The sequence below is a fragment of the Ambystoma mexicanum genome, chromosome 2q (assembly GCF_040938575.1).
Source record: "Ambystoma mexicanum isolate Mex_15411 chromosome 2q, UKY_AmexF1_1, whole genome shotgun sequence".
Classification (NCBI taxonomy): domain Eukaryota; kingdom Metazoa; phylum Chordata; class Amphibia; order Caudata; family Ambystomatidae; genus Ambystoma; species Ambystoma mexicanum.
In genome coordinates, this window is record NC_090924.1 from 878,484,535 (window position 1) to 878,501,226 (window position 16,692).

The following is a 16,692-nucleotide window of genomic DNA, read 5'->3' on the forward strand; positions in this document are numbered from 1 at the left end:
ACTGGAAAACTCTTTGGGTCACCAGAAAATCGTTCGGGCGGAGCCAGAGGTACATTCCCAGGTAGGTTGATCTGCACTGGGTTCGTAGAGGATGTTGAAGGAAGATTTGCCCCTGATGCGGGTAACGGAGTTTGTCCGGCTTGTGACTGTAGCAATTGTCTAGCGAGATCGTCTGTTCGCTCCTTGGAAATAATCAGTTCCCTTCTTAGAGCATTCGTTTCCTGACGGGCTGCATGCACTTCTGCTCTTAGTTCCCCAAGTAACTGGGCTAGCTGGTCGGTATCCGAGGTTTCCATAGCACCTGGGTGGGAGTTTTATGGTAGGCTTTGTGTTCTGTAACGCTCACCTGATTCCCGCAGAGGCGCCGGTCTTGACTGGGTGAATGCCGTATCTTCAAAGGTGATGTGTAACACACGGTTGGCTCTTTGGGCTGGACCTCTGTGCACTGTATGTCTGACTCGAAGAGTAAGATGTCTTAGGTAAGTGAACGCCGAGCTCTCCATCTGCCTCGGGGCAGGGTGCCGTAACCAGTTTCTTCACTGGATAAGGGTGCAGGCCTCTTGACCTCCGAGGACTGCTGTCCGTCGTTAACTGCACGAACGGTAAGTTCTGGGCACTTCAAATGTCTTAAAAGTCTTTTGTAATGATATCTCTTGTTTTGCAGGGTTCCGGCGATGGCGGATGGCGGGCTGATGAGAGTTGAGGATCGAACCCGCGTGAGGAATAGAAGCGCCTGGAAGCACGTAAGTAAGCGCTTGTAGCCTGCTTCACGATGCGCACTAACTGTCCCTTTTATCTTGCAGGTACAAGTTCGGAGATTTAGAGAAGCTGAAGGGTGCTGGAATACCCACTGGATTTGGCGTGGGAAGGAGTAATGGCACGTGAGTAATAAAGTTGCCCAATGTCTTTAAACGCACCTTCTTTTGTCTTTCAGATGCAGGATGCAGCGCCGAAGGCCTCCGGAGTGTGCGAAGAGTAGGTAAGCTTTTGTCTTTCAGATGCCAGAATGCAGCGCGAGGCGTTGGTGACAGCCGATGGACCAGGTAAGAGATGCGCTGCCACTGAAGACCGTAGTGCTAACCTGTTCTTTCTTTGTCTTTACAGGTGCTGCTGAAGACTGGATTCCAGGATGGTAAGCCTTTGTTCCCTTAGGCCCAGGATCAGAAGCAGAAGACATGATGAGCGTTCTGCTGCAGAGAATGCAGAATAACACAAAGCAAGATTCATCCATCGGGTGTGGTTTAAATAGCCTCCTGTAGTGCTTAGGTGTCTCCTTCCACAGCCACGCCTAGGTAAGAAAAGAGTTCCTGCTTTCCAGAAGAGTTCCAGTGTTCTGAACCTAGGGAGTGGCTCCTGCCCCACCCAACAGGAAAAGTAGTCCCAAACAGAAGAGGATCAGGGGTTCAACTGGCAGGTAAGTAAGCAGCATGGTCTGCTGCAGGTAAGTCCACCCAAGCATTATGACCCTGGCGCTTCCAGCGCTGGGACTGGGCATCTTTATGAACCTGGTGCCACTGGCGCCAGGACAGGGTCCAAAAGGTCCCAATTGGGACTGGCTGGCACTCGGAACCGGGGTTATGGGTCTGCTTCCAAGGGAGTCGGGCAAGTCCTGATCTTTTGGAAGCAGAGATCATGACATGATCTTCTTCTGACATGGCAGACACTAATATGTCATCTTGAAAATAGTGTACACCTTTTAGACCACCAAACATATGATGCATCAGTCTCTGAAAGACAGCGGCTGCCGATGCCAAACCGAATGGCATTCTCTTGTATCAAAATGCTCCCAAAGGTGTTACAAATGATGTAAGATGTCTGGACCCTTCATCTAATACAACCTGGTGGTATGCGGAAGACAAATCTAGCGTTGTGAAGAACTTTGCTGGTTCCATGGTGGTGAGCATTTCTCCAATATTTGGTAGTGGATGGCGATCAATCCAAATGTTATTGTTAAGATCTCGTAGGTCAATGCACATCCTAATCGATCCCTCTGGTTTTCTCACTACAACAATGGGAGATAGCCATTCAGAGCTCTCTATAGGTTCAATGATGTCTTGTGAACATAACTTCTCCAATTCTCTCTGTAATGCTTCTCGAGTGCCAATCAGAATATTCTTTACCCTATGTACTACAGGTTTCGCACCCCTCTTTAGTATTATGCGATGTTTAAATCCCTTAAGGACACCGATGTTATCATTAAAAATCTTGGGGAAACTTTTCGCAAAATTTTCAGCAGAATCACAACTATTATTCATTATGCTCATAATTGGCACAGTCTCACCTGGGTGTATTCTGATCTTCAATGATGCCTGTTCCCACCAGCCTACTATTGAAAAACCATCCTCAGCCACGTATAATCTGCAATATGTCTTCCTACCTTCAAAGTCCAAGTATACCCAGGTATATCCTACAATGTTAATTGGTGTTTTGCCATACCCAGTTGCCTTAACTTTAGTCATTTGTAATTCTTCCACATTCTTTTTCAGTACTCTCAGATACGTCTCCATGTTCACCATTGTATATGGCGACCCTGTATCGACCATTACTTGTAGTGTTATGCCATTAATGGCCATGGACACCCAAGGACCAATAGCGTTTCCAGCTGGAGTAAGAGCCAATATCTGTACTTCTTCCTCGAAACCACTGGTGATCGCCACTAGGTCATTTGACCCATCAACTTCTTCCAACGCTCTCACACTTGTCATGGCTCCCCTTCCAAATTGGTTATTTCTCGTGGCATTGTAGCGTGAATTAAATCTGCCTCTTCCCCTGACATTACGACAGACCTTACCAAAATGGCCCACCTGTCCACATTTATAGCATTCAGCTGATTGAGCCGGGCAGTCCTTTTCTGCATTTGCGTGCCTATACCATCCACATTTAAAACATCTGCCTTGTGGTCTCTGGAGTCCTTCCCTACCCTTCCTGGAGTTCATACCAAAATCAGATTTCACGATCCTCTTTACAATGACAACCAAAGCCTCTTCATCTTTATTGGGAAACCCATCACTTGTGTCCTGCACAGATTTTATATCAACGCATTGTGGCTTACTCTGAACCTCTTTCATGCACTTATCACCCAGTTCAAATGACCTCGCTATCTTAATAGCTTGTTCTAATTTGGATTCTTTGCTTGCCGCAGTCGTTGTTGAATACGGCTATCTGCCACATGCAGGACTAGCTGGCCCCTCAAATACTCATCTGCCACACCTGTAAATTCACACGTCGATATGAGGCCTCTTAGGGCAGCAATGTAAGTGCCCACTGACTCATTCTTGTACTGTTTTCTAGAAAGGAATCTGTACCGTTCTAGTACAATGTTTGTCTTATTACCAAAATGTTTACGTAGTTTTGACAGTGCAGTCTCGTATTTTCTCACACCAGTTGCTGCATCTCCAGATCCTTCTTCTGTATCGCCTGGTTCCGGTAAAGTTCTAAATATCCTCAGTGCCTCTGCACCCACACAATTGAATAAAGTGGCCGCTTTCATATCGTCATTGTACTTGGCTCCCCCAATCGCTCTCAAGTAGACCTGAAAATTGCCCAGCCATTGTTCCCATGGACAAACAGGATTACCAGGTTGAGCCAGGAATTTCACTGGGACCACAATGTTCTGCATGGTAAAGCTGTACAGTAATGTCGTCTATTCAAGAAATAAGTATGTGCCCCCAATGTCTTTCCTTCTTATGTTCTTCAAATGTAGATATATGCCGCCAAAACGTCCTTAAAATGCTTTCACACCTTCAATAAAACATTATTTATTCTCCTTTTCACATTTTATGGATTAATACACTTGTTGTCAAAATGTCTATATATTGTTCTCACTGTCTCGTAATTTCGTCTATCTATTCGCCTGCTGCGAGTATCCGATGCAATCAGACCTCACCTTAATCCATGTGCCATGCCTCTTGTGTTTACCATAAACGATGCAATCCGTGTAACACTGTAGCCAAAGGTGAGCGTCACAGTAATAATGCGGATGAATTATGCTGAGCAGTCATTACATGCAAGCGTGTATATATATATTTTTTTTCTTGCGCGTCGTTTATATAATACGCGCTGTTCGTAACAGTACTGTTTATAGGTTGCTATGGCAATATGCAGTCACTCAAAATGGTGGGGCGTAGATGCACGCACAAAGGTCCTTATTTTAACCTTTAAGCTGTACTTCCCACGTTGCGAGGAAGCGATGTGCTGACGTACCGTTTGTCTTGTGAAGAAGCCTCCTTCCGTTGACTCTTCAGGTCGCGCACTGTTTCAGAAAATGCAGGTCTCTTTCCAGACGAAATTTCGGTGAACACTCAGACAGGGAAAGTCACTGCTGCTTTATCCAAGTAATTTCCTTACTTCTGTAATCACCGTGAGTTCAGCTGACTCTGTTGTACGCTTCAATGGCCGCATTCATTACAATTCTTTATCGGCACGCATCCAGGGACTTCACTCTTTTTAATGACAGCTCCTCGTCGCCATTTGTTGTGTTATGATGATCAGGAAATAATGACCAACATATCTTGATCAGGTTACATAGTTTATTGAGAGGAAGTCCCCAACAACCGGCTTCCTTCAAACAGGCATCTTTTTGTCTGGTTCTGCAGCAGGTTCCAGAACCAGACAAGAAGAACATTCATAATGGAATTACAATACACAACACTCTACATCATAACAATGGGGAAGCTTCCTTGATGTATATGGGTGATGTATGGGTTAAGTTTGTAGAATTCTGTTTCCTGACTATATCATTGCCATTGTTTTGTGATTTACTATACTTTTTTACTGTACATACTATGGATTTTCCATCATCATTAATGTGTGATGCTTTCCATGATTCATGCGTCTGGCTGGTGAAATTGGTTGAGTTCACTATTTTCTGCTTTTTTACTGATTTTCCTTTTTCTTTTTCTTTATACCTTTCTTTTCTTTCCTTTGAATTCACTAGTGGGACTTTACTAGCAAATTTATTGTTGTTGTCCAATTGTATGACATGATTCTGTTATATTTTGTTGCTGGTCCATTGACTGGTTGTTGTTGTATTTTATTTGTTTATATTGCAAAATAAAAACGTTATACTAGTCATTCACTTTTGAATTTCATGATATAATGTTTTGTTACAAGATCGTTCATGCAACTTTCAGAATAATTTCGCTTGTTAATGCAACCAATATGCCAAAAGCAGGTCTGGTGCTTTCGAAAACAGATTAAATTAATATTTTTTCTTGACGTTTTGATGCTTTCCTTGTGAAATTCAATGGGGAAAACTATACAATGTCTCAACAAAAATGTTCGCCCTTAAATAACATTTTTCCCATGATCAGAATAAATGGTTTGGTCATTCTGAGGGCATAGTTTCTCATCTGCCTCCGAAGGACGCCCGTATGTGACTCCCAAGCAATTGCTTCCTAGCTCCAAGACCAGAAATGGGCATTACATAAATACCCATAACCGCCACAATCAAAAGCATGTCATAAAAGCAGAATCAGAACATGGAACTCTGACTACATGTATCCCTTGGTAACCGTCTAGAACACCACTTCATTTCTCTGGCCTGCTTCTCTTTCTGCATGCCCTTTGGGGTCCTCCAGTCTCTCTCTTCCTGTAGAAATGGGAGTTCCATACAGCTTGGATCCCAGAGGACATTCGTTTTTAATTATTTTGGCTCTCTTTTTTTCCACTTTTTATGTGCTCCATCCCTCCCTTTGTTGACCTGTAAGCCCTGTGCCTCAGAGTCTACCTGTTCTCCATGTCTGTGAACGCCATTTCCCTGCATGCCTTCCTCTAATGCCTAAGCCATAGGATGGCCATAAACGGTTTCCTTGTCATTGATTATGCTAAAGAAAGACAGATCTATTACTTTTAACCGTTAATTTAGAAAAAAATAAAATGTATTTGAAGTTTAAACCCTTTTCTGTTGAGTCCCAAGTGCGGTATATAGATTTTTTTTCCTTCAAAGATTATAAAGCTGGAGAATCAGAAATCATTTCTGACTCTAATCTTTACATTTGTATTTGAGGTTTCTTCGTTTCTGTCACCTTTTTGTAACACAAGGGTGCAAACAGTAGACACATTTGCTTTTGCTTTATTTTCCTCAGGTTCATTTCCAGTGGATCCTATTAAAGATAACTATGTGCGACGAGTGAGAGGTTGTGTCTTTTCAGCTGTGGAGCCAACACCTTTTTCAACAATACCTAAACTTGTAGCAGTTTCACAGGTAATTTTTTCATTTGGGTGTCTCTTCCTTTTGAATTGATTTTGCTGTGTGTATTGTCCATATACTTCAATGTGGCTGTCAAGGAAAGCCTGAGGGGACCTCTCAAGATGAAGACACTCAGCATAACTAAATAATATTGTAAGAGCTTAGGGTGTAACCGTTCCAGTGCAAAACGTAGGACAATTATTTCTTTCATCTACATGCACAACCGTTTGTTTGTTTGGACTTCTCTACTTCATATTATAATCCTGTTTTTGCCAAAATGTGTGAGAAATTCACCTCCTGTGCCGTATAGTTTATCTAGACTAATCATCTATCGTGTATGTGGTCACAGTGAACAATCAAGAGATCCAAAATTCCAGCATCCTTTGTATTTTTACCAAAAGCACAAATGCAATGTGGAAAACAACACACCATCCACCTATTGTCCTGATACTGATCATGTGTTGATTTTCATAGTGGTCACATGTATCCACATATGTTGAGGGATGTTTCTGATGTCAGTAAATTCTTACAGATGTGAAAGTGACTGTAGCACACTTTCTCCCACCTCTTACCCCTCTTCTCTCCTTTCCGCCATCTGCACACAACGTGGTCGTTATCTTTGATCCTTCTCTCTCTTTTTCTCTTCATATCTCCTCTTTTGCCCTCTCTTGTCATTATGCACTTTTTACCATCCGTCGTGCTCACGCCTATCTTTCCTTTCATGCAATGAAACCTTTTCTTTTCTCTCTTGTCTTTTCCTGTATGGACTATTGCTCGGTGTTCCTGCTACCCACCTTCTTCCTCTTTGTTCGGTTTATAATTCCTCCATTCGTCTCCTTTTCTCTTTACCCCCTCAATATTTCATCACACAATCCCTACTTTCGATATCATTACTCCCCTTTGAATCTCGTCCTCTTTACTTCCTCTCGGTTGTTTTCAAATGTACTCATGACCTGGCCCCCCTCTATCTTTCCTCTTTACTCTCGTTCTATATCCCTTCGCGCCCCCTAAGATCAGATAACTTATTTCTCCTTACTGTTCCTAAACCTCCCTGTGCTTCTTCTTGTGTCTGTGCTTTTATCCCCTGACCCCAAAACACTGGAACCCCCTTCCCCTCTCACTTCACTCTGCCATCTCACTGCATCTTTAATCAAACTTCAAAGCCTATCTCTTATCTTCTCTTGTCTCTTAACTCCCTGGCTCGCCCCTCCTCTGATTTCACTTGTACTAATGTTTACATTTTACCATGATGAATTGTACTGCTGGTGATATTTTAGTTCAGCGCCTTTGGCGAAAGGCGCTCTATAAATTCATTAAAATGAATTGAAAATGAAATAACAAAACCCAGAAAACTAGATGCATTCTGTTTCTGTGTATTGTCTGATTCTGAATGCCTAAAGCAAATTACAAGCATGTGTGACATCTCAATCTTCTGCTTCCTGCATGCATGCTTGTTTTTGAGGGTTTGTTTGTGGATGATGTTGGAGCCTTTGTAATGTCATCTACAGTCTTCTGACTGGCAAGACAGTTGTGGCAGGTGTGCCCATTGAAGTAATCACCAGGCAAGGGTAAGTGGCAACTAATTCATAGAGATAAAGGTTAAAGAGCCTGGCAGCACAAGTGACACCTCCAGCTCCCCTCCAACTTACTCCTATCGCCGTTCACTGTTTCACCCAGCAACCCCTCCAGCATTCCAGATTCTAACCAAGCAAGATACAACACACACTGTCTCCCTTTACAGCGACAATAAACAAAATATGAACATTGTGGCATATGTAACTAATGGAAACATACATTTAAATAACAACAGTCTCAAAATATACTGATTACCATAACATGCTCTCAACGTCCATCCATTCTGAAATCTCTATACCTACTAGACGCACACTTCCCCTTGTTTCTACTGTAATGGGCACTACTCTGTTCTCTCTCTTCTCCCCTCTCGTGTGACCATCTTCTCTGTTGTCTGTTCCTACATTTTCTCTCCATACTTCCTCTCCCCACATTTGATGCCTCCTCATGCCATTTTTCCCCAACTGTGGTTTTCTTGCACATTCTCTCCATTTCCCCTTTACCCGAAAAACTCAGTTTATACTCCATATCGACCTATCTTTAACCCTCACTGCTTTAGTGAATACTTCTATTACAATAATGGGTTCAGAAAACCTTGCCATTCCTTTGTCTACCATCTTTACCCTTCCTCAGTCTCACAATATCTCCCACATTGATGACCTCCCTCTCTTCCAACTTCGCCCTTCCTCCTTTGGCAATGTCTTCCTGCTTATTTCTTAGTCTCTTTCTTACTCTCTCCAAGGTGTGTGTTTCCTCATTACTCATGTAGTTCACCCAATTGGGACTCAACACAGAATTCAATCTCCAACCTTGCGTCAACTCAAACAGAGAAACACCCTGTGATGCTGGAAATGCATTGGATGGACAGGGCCTCCATATCCTTGTCCTTTATTGTATTATCATGTATGTTCTGTCTTGTTTTCCGTGCAGGAGTTCACGTGGGACTCCTGGCGGTGCGGCTCTTCCTCTTTTTCATCATCGTGAACAGACGCTTGGAATACCCTTATGGGACCCATGGGTAGGGGTACAACACTATACTCCTAGTGTATGTTTTTGGGCACCTGTGTGTGGACCACAGAGCAGGTTATGGGCTGCTGGCAGCTCTGTGCTGAATTTGACAGGTGCTCTGAGTATCCTCCATTTTGGGGATACCTAGGCCCCGTCTTTGGAATCAGTTGATTCCTGATAGGAAACAAGATGGCCCCTGTGGCCTCTTGCTTTCTATCGGCTGTTACCTTATTCTTCCTGACGTCCAGGGAAGCCCTGACTCTGTCCCTTACCCCTGACTGGCTGTAGGGGGAAAGTTCCATATATGGTATAGTGGGGAAGTCCTGCCCAGACTGGCTGGAGCCTTCCCAATGACTGTATGTTGTGGGTACGCCCGTGGGGTGGGACCTGGGTGAATGGAGTGTGCGCGACAAATACGCATTTCATGTTATGGGTGTTTACTATCTGGTGGTTGACACAATGACTGAGACAGCCCTGCCCGAAACTGGTTTGAATGCAGTGTGGATTGCTGAATGGCAGAGTGCCTGTCCGAATCCACATTACATGTTGTGAGTGTCTGGATGGAGAAGAATGGCCTGAATGTGCTGTGAGCCTGATTGGCTGCCTGCCTGAATGCCCTTCTGAATGATTGGTTGCCTGAGCGTGACCCTGCAGAGTGAATGTGAGATCAACAGTATATCTGGGGGCCTCTCACTGATGGAAATTATTCAGAAGCTGAAGTTGATACTTGATTTTTAACCTTGAAGCCCGCTGGAAGAAGAAGAATTGCTGCTGCTGTCCTTTGATAATCTGAAAGCTGCGTGACTGCCAAAGAACGGAGCCAAGAGAGGACCAGGCTAGGAGACCTCTTCCCGAGCTTCGAGGGACCATCGTGCACCAGCTGATCTTTGCCAAAGTTCCCTGGACATCAGACCCTCAAAAGGCTGCCGACCGGTGAAGGGGACCACCGCGGAATCACGAAGTGAAGTACCCGGACATTGAAGTCCATCACCGTCGACAACCGCCATCGCCACAGTGCTCCTTTGCCTAAGAACATTGAAACAAGGACTCCCGTGTTCATCATCGTCGACCGCTTTCATCCTGCCGGAGAAAGTCCAGGCTGGTGGGTTTCCCGCCACCTGAAGACCGCAGAGACACTGACAACCCGACGCCCTTGCTGGGCCAAAGTTCTTCATTTACTCTTTGTGCAAACAAACTCTCGTTGTTGAGGTGCACTGCACGCCACAGCTTGCAGGACGTTTTCGACCGATCATCAACGAGCACTGCAAGAACCGAAGCTGCTGCCTCAACGACAGTGTTCACCCTTTTTTATTCACTGAACTTGACGACCCGTGGCTCAGGAGGGTGCACTCAAGAAGGGCCCGTCAATGACTCATCGAAGAACACTACGAAACCAGGTACTTTGGGGTCGTGGAACCTTTTAGAAGGACTCAAGGCTATATTGAGCATAATTGGACTGGGCTTGTCAAAGGCACTTTATTTACAGGTTGCCCAGGTGGGGGGGGGGGATCCTCGCAGAGGGCTGTCTCTAGGTATCGGGAGTCAGTGTTCTACCATTGCTTGATTTAACTTGCTTACTTGGTGTGGTCTATTGTTGATTCATTTTATAATCTGATTAGTATGCCATTTTGAACTGTTAGCAAATGATGCATTTCAAAGGAATCGATAGTTAAGAGTGGTACCACGTAGACCTGTATATATTTGCCATTATAGTATTTCCAGAGTACAAAGTGTGTTATTGTGATTGTGTATATAACGTGAACCTTATTTATATAAAAACTGTGTTTTCACTAACATAGTGTGTGGACATTCTTTTGTGGGTGCTTGGGCACTACACTGTACTTAAGAACTAGCCCACATCACCGCCTGAGAGCTAAGCCTTGATTGCTCGCCACGTTTTACCAATTAGAGACTTGACTGGGGTGCTCTGTGCTTTGAATCTGCCAAATAGATAGCAGGAGTACATATACCCCCCTCCAGTGCTTTACACTGGTGGCAGCGGTGGGATGCTTATTGTTTTAAGAATCAGTGTGTAACCTTGCCACTTACAAAATATCTACACTTTGTTAAATTGAGGTTTAGTTGTGTACAAGATAACTTCATTACAAGCAATGGAATCTATTGCAAATGGTAAATTGACTAGGATGAGCTGATAGGCTCACCAGAGTGCTTGTGAAGCAAGGGAGTTAGACTTTGAGGATACGTCTAGGGCTGAGCTGATAGCTGCCCTGGTGGACTACCAGACTTATTGTGAAGCTCTTAATGAAGGGGGGTTGCAACCAATGAGGACCATGCCCCTGGGGCTGTTATTGAATGTGATTCTGGGAATGCCACCATTCCTGCTGCTTCTGTTCCGATCCCCAGCACTGCTCTTCAAGGGAAGCCATGAAGATTGAACTTTTAAAATTGGAGCTACAATGGGAACAGTTAGCTTTTCAATATAAAAAGTTGTAAACAGAAGCTGAATTGAAGAAAGAGGAGTTGGCACAACGAGTGATACTCAAAGATAGGTACACTGAGCACCAACAAATTAATCTGGAGAGAGCTAGACTGGAGACTTCAGCGAAGCAAGTTAAGAGTGTCAGGTCCCCAGCCACCAAGTTTATGAAAGATTTGGTTTGTGTGTATGTGGAGGGTTCTGATATCCTCCAGTGGATTGAGGCGTTTTAAATGGCTTGTGGAATCCAAGACGTTGATAAGAGATTGGGCTAAGTGTTTGTTAAGCACAGTGCCTCAGACTGGATATGACTGTATTCTGAAGCTGAGTGTGGAAGAAAGGGGTCCGTATGAGTGCATGAAATCTGCTTTGATTGCCAAGTTTGGCAAGACATTTACCCAATACCTTAAAAGGTTCAGGGAATTTAAGAAAAGAGAGAATGTGTCTTGGATTGACTGGGTGAATTCTGCACATATGAACATGATGTGGTGGATTGATGGATAAAAGGTGAAAACCTTTGTTGAATTGTCACACCTTTTATTTTTTGAGAATTTTTCAGAAGCCTGTTCACCAGAGCTGCGTCATTATGTTGCTGACCAGAACATTTTAGATCCCTTTAAGCTGACCAGGCTGGCTGACAAGTGGGTCTCCCACTAGGTGTCCCCTAAGGACTCCAGTGGAAGAACAAAGAAAAGGGGACCACTCAGGAGGCTAAGGAGTCCCAGATGCAATCACAGTTGAGTAAACCAAAACCTTCCTCTCCTAAGACCCAGAAATCTAGTGGGGATAAGTCCCATGTGGGTGGAAGTAAGAGTAGTGGTCCACCTGCTGGCAAGCAGGCTCCAAGTGGTCCCAGTACCGTACCCCGCATTCCTGGTACTTGTTGGGACTGTGGGGCTCTGGACCACAAGAAGGGTGACCCCAAGTGTAATGGTAAGGCACTTGGAGTTCAGGCTGTCAGCCTGACCTACCCTTACCCCATGTCTGAGGTGGAGGCCACTGTCCTCCCCTCCTCTACAGGAATCACATTCAGTGCTCCTGTAGAGATTTCCCTAGTGTCCCTTGGGGTCTGGGACCAGTACGTGGAAGTACTGGCGACAATCCCACAGAACACCCGTAGGTTTTTGAGAACGGTCCTCTTGAATGGCCAGCCTTCTACTGGTTTGAGAGATACTTGGGCAAGCATGACAGTGGTGGACAGGACCCTGCTGAAGCCAGAGGACTATGTAGGTGCTCTTCTGAGAACCACCAGGTTAGCTGGTGGGACTCCCAAATTATCGCCTGTAACCTTAGTCAACATTACGATTGGAGACAAGATAGCGAAGCTGTCAGGACTGGCTAGTTTAATAACAGGAAGAGTAACACGATTAACATTGTGCCTTTAGAGCTGGCTGGGTTAGTTGTGCTTTCAGAACTGGCTGGGTTAGTAACAGGAAGAGTTTGTTTATAGAATTAACATTGTGCTTGCCCAAGTCAAGATGGAGCGAAAGAAACTTAATCTGATTGGTTAAAGAAACAATGATATGTTTTGGTTGCCTGATTGGTGGAGAGGACAATGGGTTTGATTCTTGGGAGATGAGCAAGATTCTAAACTGCCTTTCATCCAGAGAAATTCAGTGGCTGGTTGTATATTAGTTAAGCTCCTTAAGTAAGGCCTTTCCAGAGCTCAGAAAATCTACCAAAGAAGTAAGAATATAGTTTGCTGATCCAATTTGAACAAGAAGTCATCAGGTGGGATCGTTCTTTTAAAGATTTTGAGATTGTCACAGTGAACTTTCATTTTCTTTTATAAGAAAACTTAAAGAGTAAACAAGTTTCAAGTTCATTTGAGAAAAGAGACATTTACAGTTAAAGTTATTATAAGGAAAACAAGCTTGAAGATTGTGCGTAGGATTTAAAAGTTGATTAACTGCGTGTAATGTTCTTCAAGACTGTTTAATGTGTGCGCGAGCTCGCAAGTTGTCGTTTGCGTGTTCTTTTAAAAGCGCGTGTACATTTTTTACGTGAAAGACGTTTCCTGAGAAAGCGCGTGTGGTTTGCGATAGAGCGCGTGCCAAAAAAGAATTGCGCGTGTGAATTTTAGCGCGTGTACATTTTTCACGTGAAAGACGTTTCCTGAGAAAGCGCGTGTGGTTTTGCGATAGAGCGCGTGCCCAAAAGAATTGCGCAAGTTAACTTTAGCGCGTGTACGCGAAATACGTCTCAAGAGAAAGCGCGTGTTGGGTTGCGATAGAGCGCGAGTCCATTTATATCAGCGCGTGTTATTTTTATCGCGTTTACGTATTTTTTTTTACGCACGCGGGTTTTGTAAAATAATCGCGTGTGTATTTTACACGCGAAGACTATTCTTCACGTCTTCTGATTTCACGTGTTTATCGCACACGCTTGTTAAGGAAGAAACTATACGTTCTTTGTGTAAATAAGGAAAACAATTCACACGCAGAAAGAAAGCAGTATTCCAGGAAGTTAAAGAATATAATTTAAAGTAATCTATGCAAATAGAACTCAATGTTTTCAGAGAAAGACTGCAATTTATGTAAGCATTGAAAACTACATAAAGTCAAAAGAACTTTGAAGTAAGAAGAATATCTAATTCTGAAAAGATGTTGCAAAGGCCATCACTTTAGGATTCTAAAGAGACTAGATTGGCTTGAACTATTTGCACAACACAAGATATATTTACAAGATATTCCACAAAGATTACTAACCTCTAAGTCGTTTACTGAGGTTTAAGAGGTAAAGAGTTTAGAGTTTATTTAGCATAAGTTTAGAAAAGAAGTTTTCTTATTATATATGTAACCAGGTGTATTTGTTTACCACAGATACCAGAGCCTACCAGACGGTTGAAGGGCAGCAGTGTCTCCGTTGTTATTTTCTCCAAATTCCCCTTTCCCTTTCTTGGGGTTTTCAGCTCAGCTTATATTTAAGGGTTGAGAGGTGAACTCCTGGTGAGGGTCTGTGGGGCCAGCATCAGCTCCTGTGGAATTCAGTCAAGCCGGACCCTGACAGGATGAAAGGCCCACGATAATATTTTCCACCTGAGCTGATATGGATCCCACAGAGGCACTAGCTAGTTCCATGAGGGACATGTTTTCAGAGTTAAGGGAGGAAATGAGGGCTGTGCGAAAAGAAAATCAGGAATTACAAGTCAAGTTTGAAGAGTTAAACTCCAAGGTTACCCATAAGGGTGAAGAAATTTCTTTGGAGTAAAGAGATTCAGAGGATACTAGTAGAGAATTACCAGTGTTAATTAGAGAGGATTTGGGTGAAGGAACGAGTTCTCAAGAAAGAAGCAGGGGAAGTTTGAATATACCTGTAGGTCCAGTCCCCTTAGCACCTCCAGAGCGTTTTGGGGGAGAGGCCAAGAAATGCCAGATTTTCCTTACACAATGTGAACTTCATTTCCTTTGTCGACCTGAAGCTTTTAACACAGATGCTTCTAAAATAGCTTTTATGCTGTCTTACCTCACTGGTGAGGCTGCAACTTGGTCAGTGTTATTGGTTGGTCAAGAGAATCCTATACTAAAGAACTTGTTAGCTTTCAAGTTAGAATTTAAAAAGATGTTTGACAGACGCCAATTATCTCAAGAAGTAGATGGAGAACTATTAGAGTTAAAACAGGGAACCAAAGATTTAGTGTCTTACATCACACAGTTCAGATCTTTAGTATTAGAGAGCAATTGGCCAGAAGAGAAGCAATCCTCTTTATTTTATAGAGGTTTGAAGGAGGAATTGAAAGATGCCTTATCTACAATTGTTAATAGACCCACTTCATGTGAGGATTTAATTAATCTGGTCATACAAATTGACTATAGATTAGGGGAACGCAAGGCTGAGCGTAGAAGAGGAGGAGTTGAGCAACCCAGAGTTTTCCCTAGAGTTGATAGAGGAAGATTAGAATTTGTAAATAAAGAATTGAGAACTGGGAACGCAGAGAGAGTAAATAAAGTGAGAGGTCCTTTAACTAAGGAGGAGAAGGATAGGCGAAGACAGAATAATTTATGTTTATATTGTGGGAAATCAGGACATTTTGTTGGAAATTGCCCTTGGTGTCCAAAACCTTCTGCATCTACTAACAGCTCCAGAAATCAGCAAGTGGCAAATACCATCCAAGCAGCAGTACCACATATTACATTGAATGTATCCTTGTATATTAAAGAGGAATTAAAGGGAAGTGGTCCAGTAGTAATAGATTCAGGAGCCACTGGTAACTTCATGGATTGGAATGTGGTTAAAGATATGAATGTGCCTTACGTTGTAAAAAATATACCAGAGTATGTGAGAGCGGTGGATGGGTCTCAACTGACATCAGGTTTAATTACACATGAAACAATCCCATTGGAAATGGAAATTGGAGGACACTGGGAGGAAATTGTGTTTGAATTAATTGACACTCCACAGTTGAAAATAATTTTGGGAATGCCTTGGTTGACGTATCATAACCCTCAGATTGATTGGGGAAGAAGAGTGGTGAAATTGGATTCTGCTTTTTGTGTTACAAATTGTTGTAAAGAAGCAATTCAGGAAAATGTTTCTAGTGATAATTGTTCAGAAGTAGTGGAAGGTTTGGTGAATTTGGGAACTATAGTACATTCTATAGGGGCTGTAAAGGGAGAATTACCAAAGTGTTACCATGATTTCAATGATGTGTTTAGTGAAAAGGAAGCTAATGAATTACCTCCTCATAGAGAGTATGACTGTAAAATTGATTTAGAACCAGGGGCCCACATTCCTTGCAGTCGCATCTATGCCTTAACAGAAAAAGAGAATCAACATTTGAAGGATTACATCCAAGAAAATTTGAATAAGGGTTTCATCAGGCACTCTCAATCGCCAGCAGCTTCTCCACTATTTTTTGTTCCCAAAAAGGAAGGCACTTTACGAACATGCATAGATTATAGAGCATTAAACAAGATGACAATTAAAAACAGATATCCGCTGCCTTTAATATCAGTAATGTTAGACCAGATTCAAGGAGCCTCAGTATTTAGCAAACTAGATCTTCGTGGTGCATATCATTTGGTGCGAGTACGTCAAGGTGATGAATGAAAAACCGCATTTAGAACAAAATTTGGTCTTTTCGAATATCAAGTAATGCCATTCGGATTGTGTAACGCTCCCGCAGCCTTTCAATTTTTTATAAATGAGGTATTAAGAGATTTTATTGACATCTTTGTAGTAGTATACATAGATGACATTCTCATTTATTCTAAGGATCTAATGCAACATGAAGAACATGTAAAGAAAGTGTTACAACGACTAAGGGAGAATAAACTATTTGCTAAATTAGAAAAGAGCCAATTTCATACCAGAGAAGTGGAATTTTTAGGTTTTATGATTTCTCCCAAAGGTTTGGAAATGGATATGAAGAAAATTAAGGCAGTTGAACAGTGGCCAACTCCAACTTGTGTTAAAGATATCCAAAGCTTCCTGGGCTTTGCAAACTTTTACAGGAGATTCATTAAAAATTTCTCTCAAACTGTTG

At 42.8% G+C, this 16,692-nt stretch overlaps 1 protein-coding gene across 6 annotated transcripts in view; it reads left to right on the plus strand.

Annotated features, from left to right (window-relative positions):
* The window catches only part of LOC138569804 (protein adenylyltransferase SelO-like), a 1,380,025-nt gene that overhangs the window by 257,932 nt on the left and 1,105,401 nt on the right, over positions 1–16,692 (plus strand). For 4 of the 6 annotated variants that reach the window (XM_069648140.1, XM_069648139.1, XM_069648135.1 and 1 more), the window contains exon 2: positions 6,087–6,205. In XM_069648140.1, the coding sequence (XP_069504241.1) occupies positions 6,087–6,205 (119 nt within the window). Of the gene's footprint in view, positions 1–5,532; positions 5,704–6,086; positions 6,206–16,692 lie in introns of those variants that run through there. The other 2 variants (XM_069648136.1, XM_069648138.1) reach the window with 1 other exon arrangement.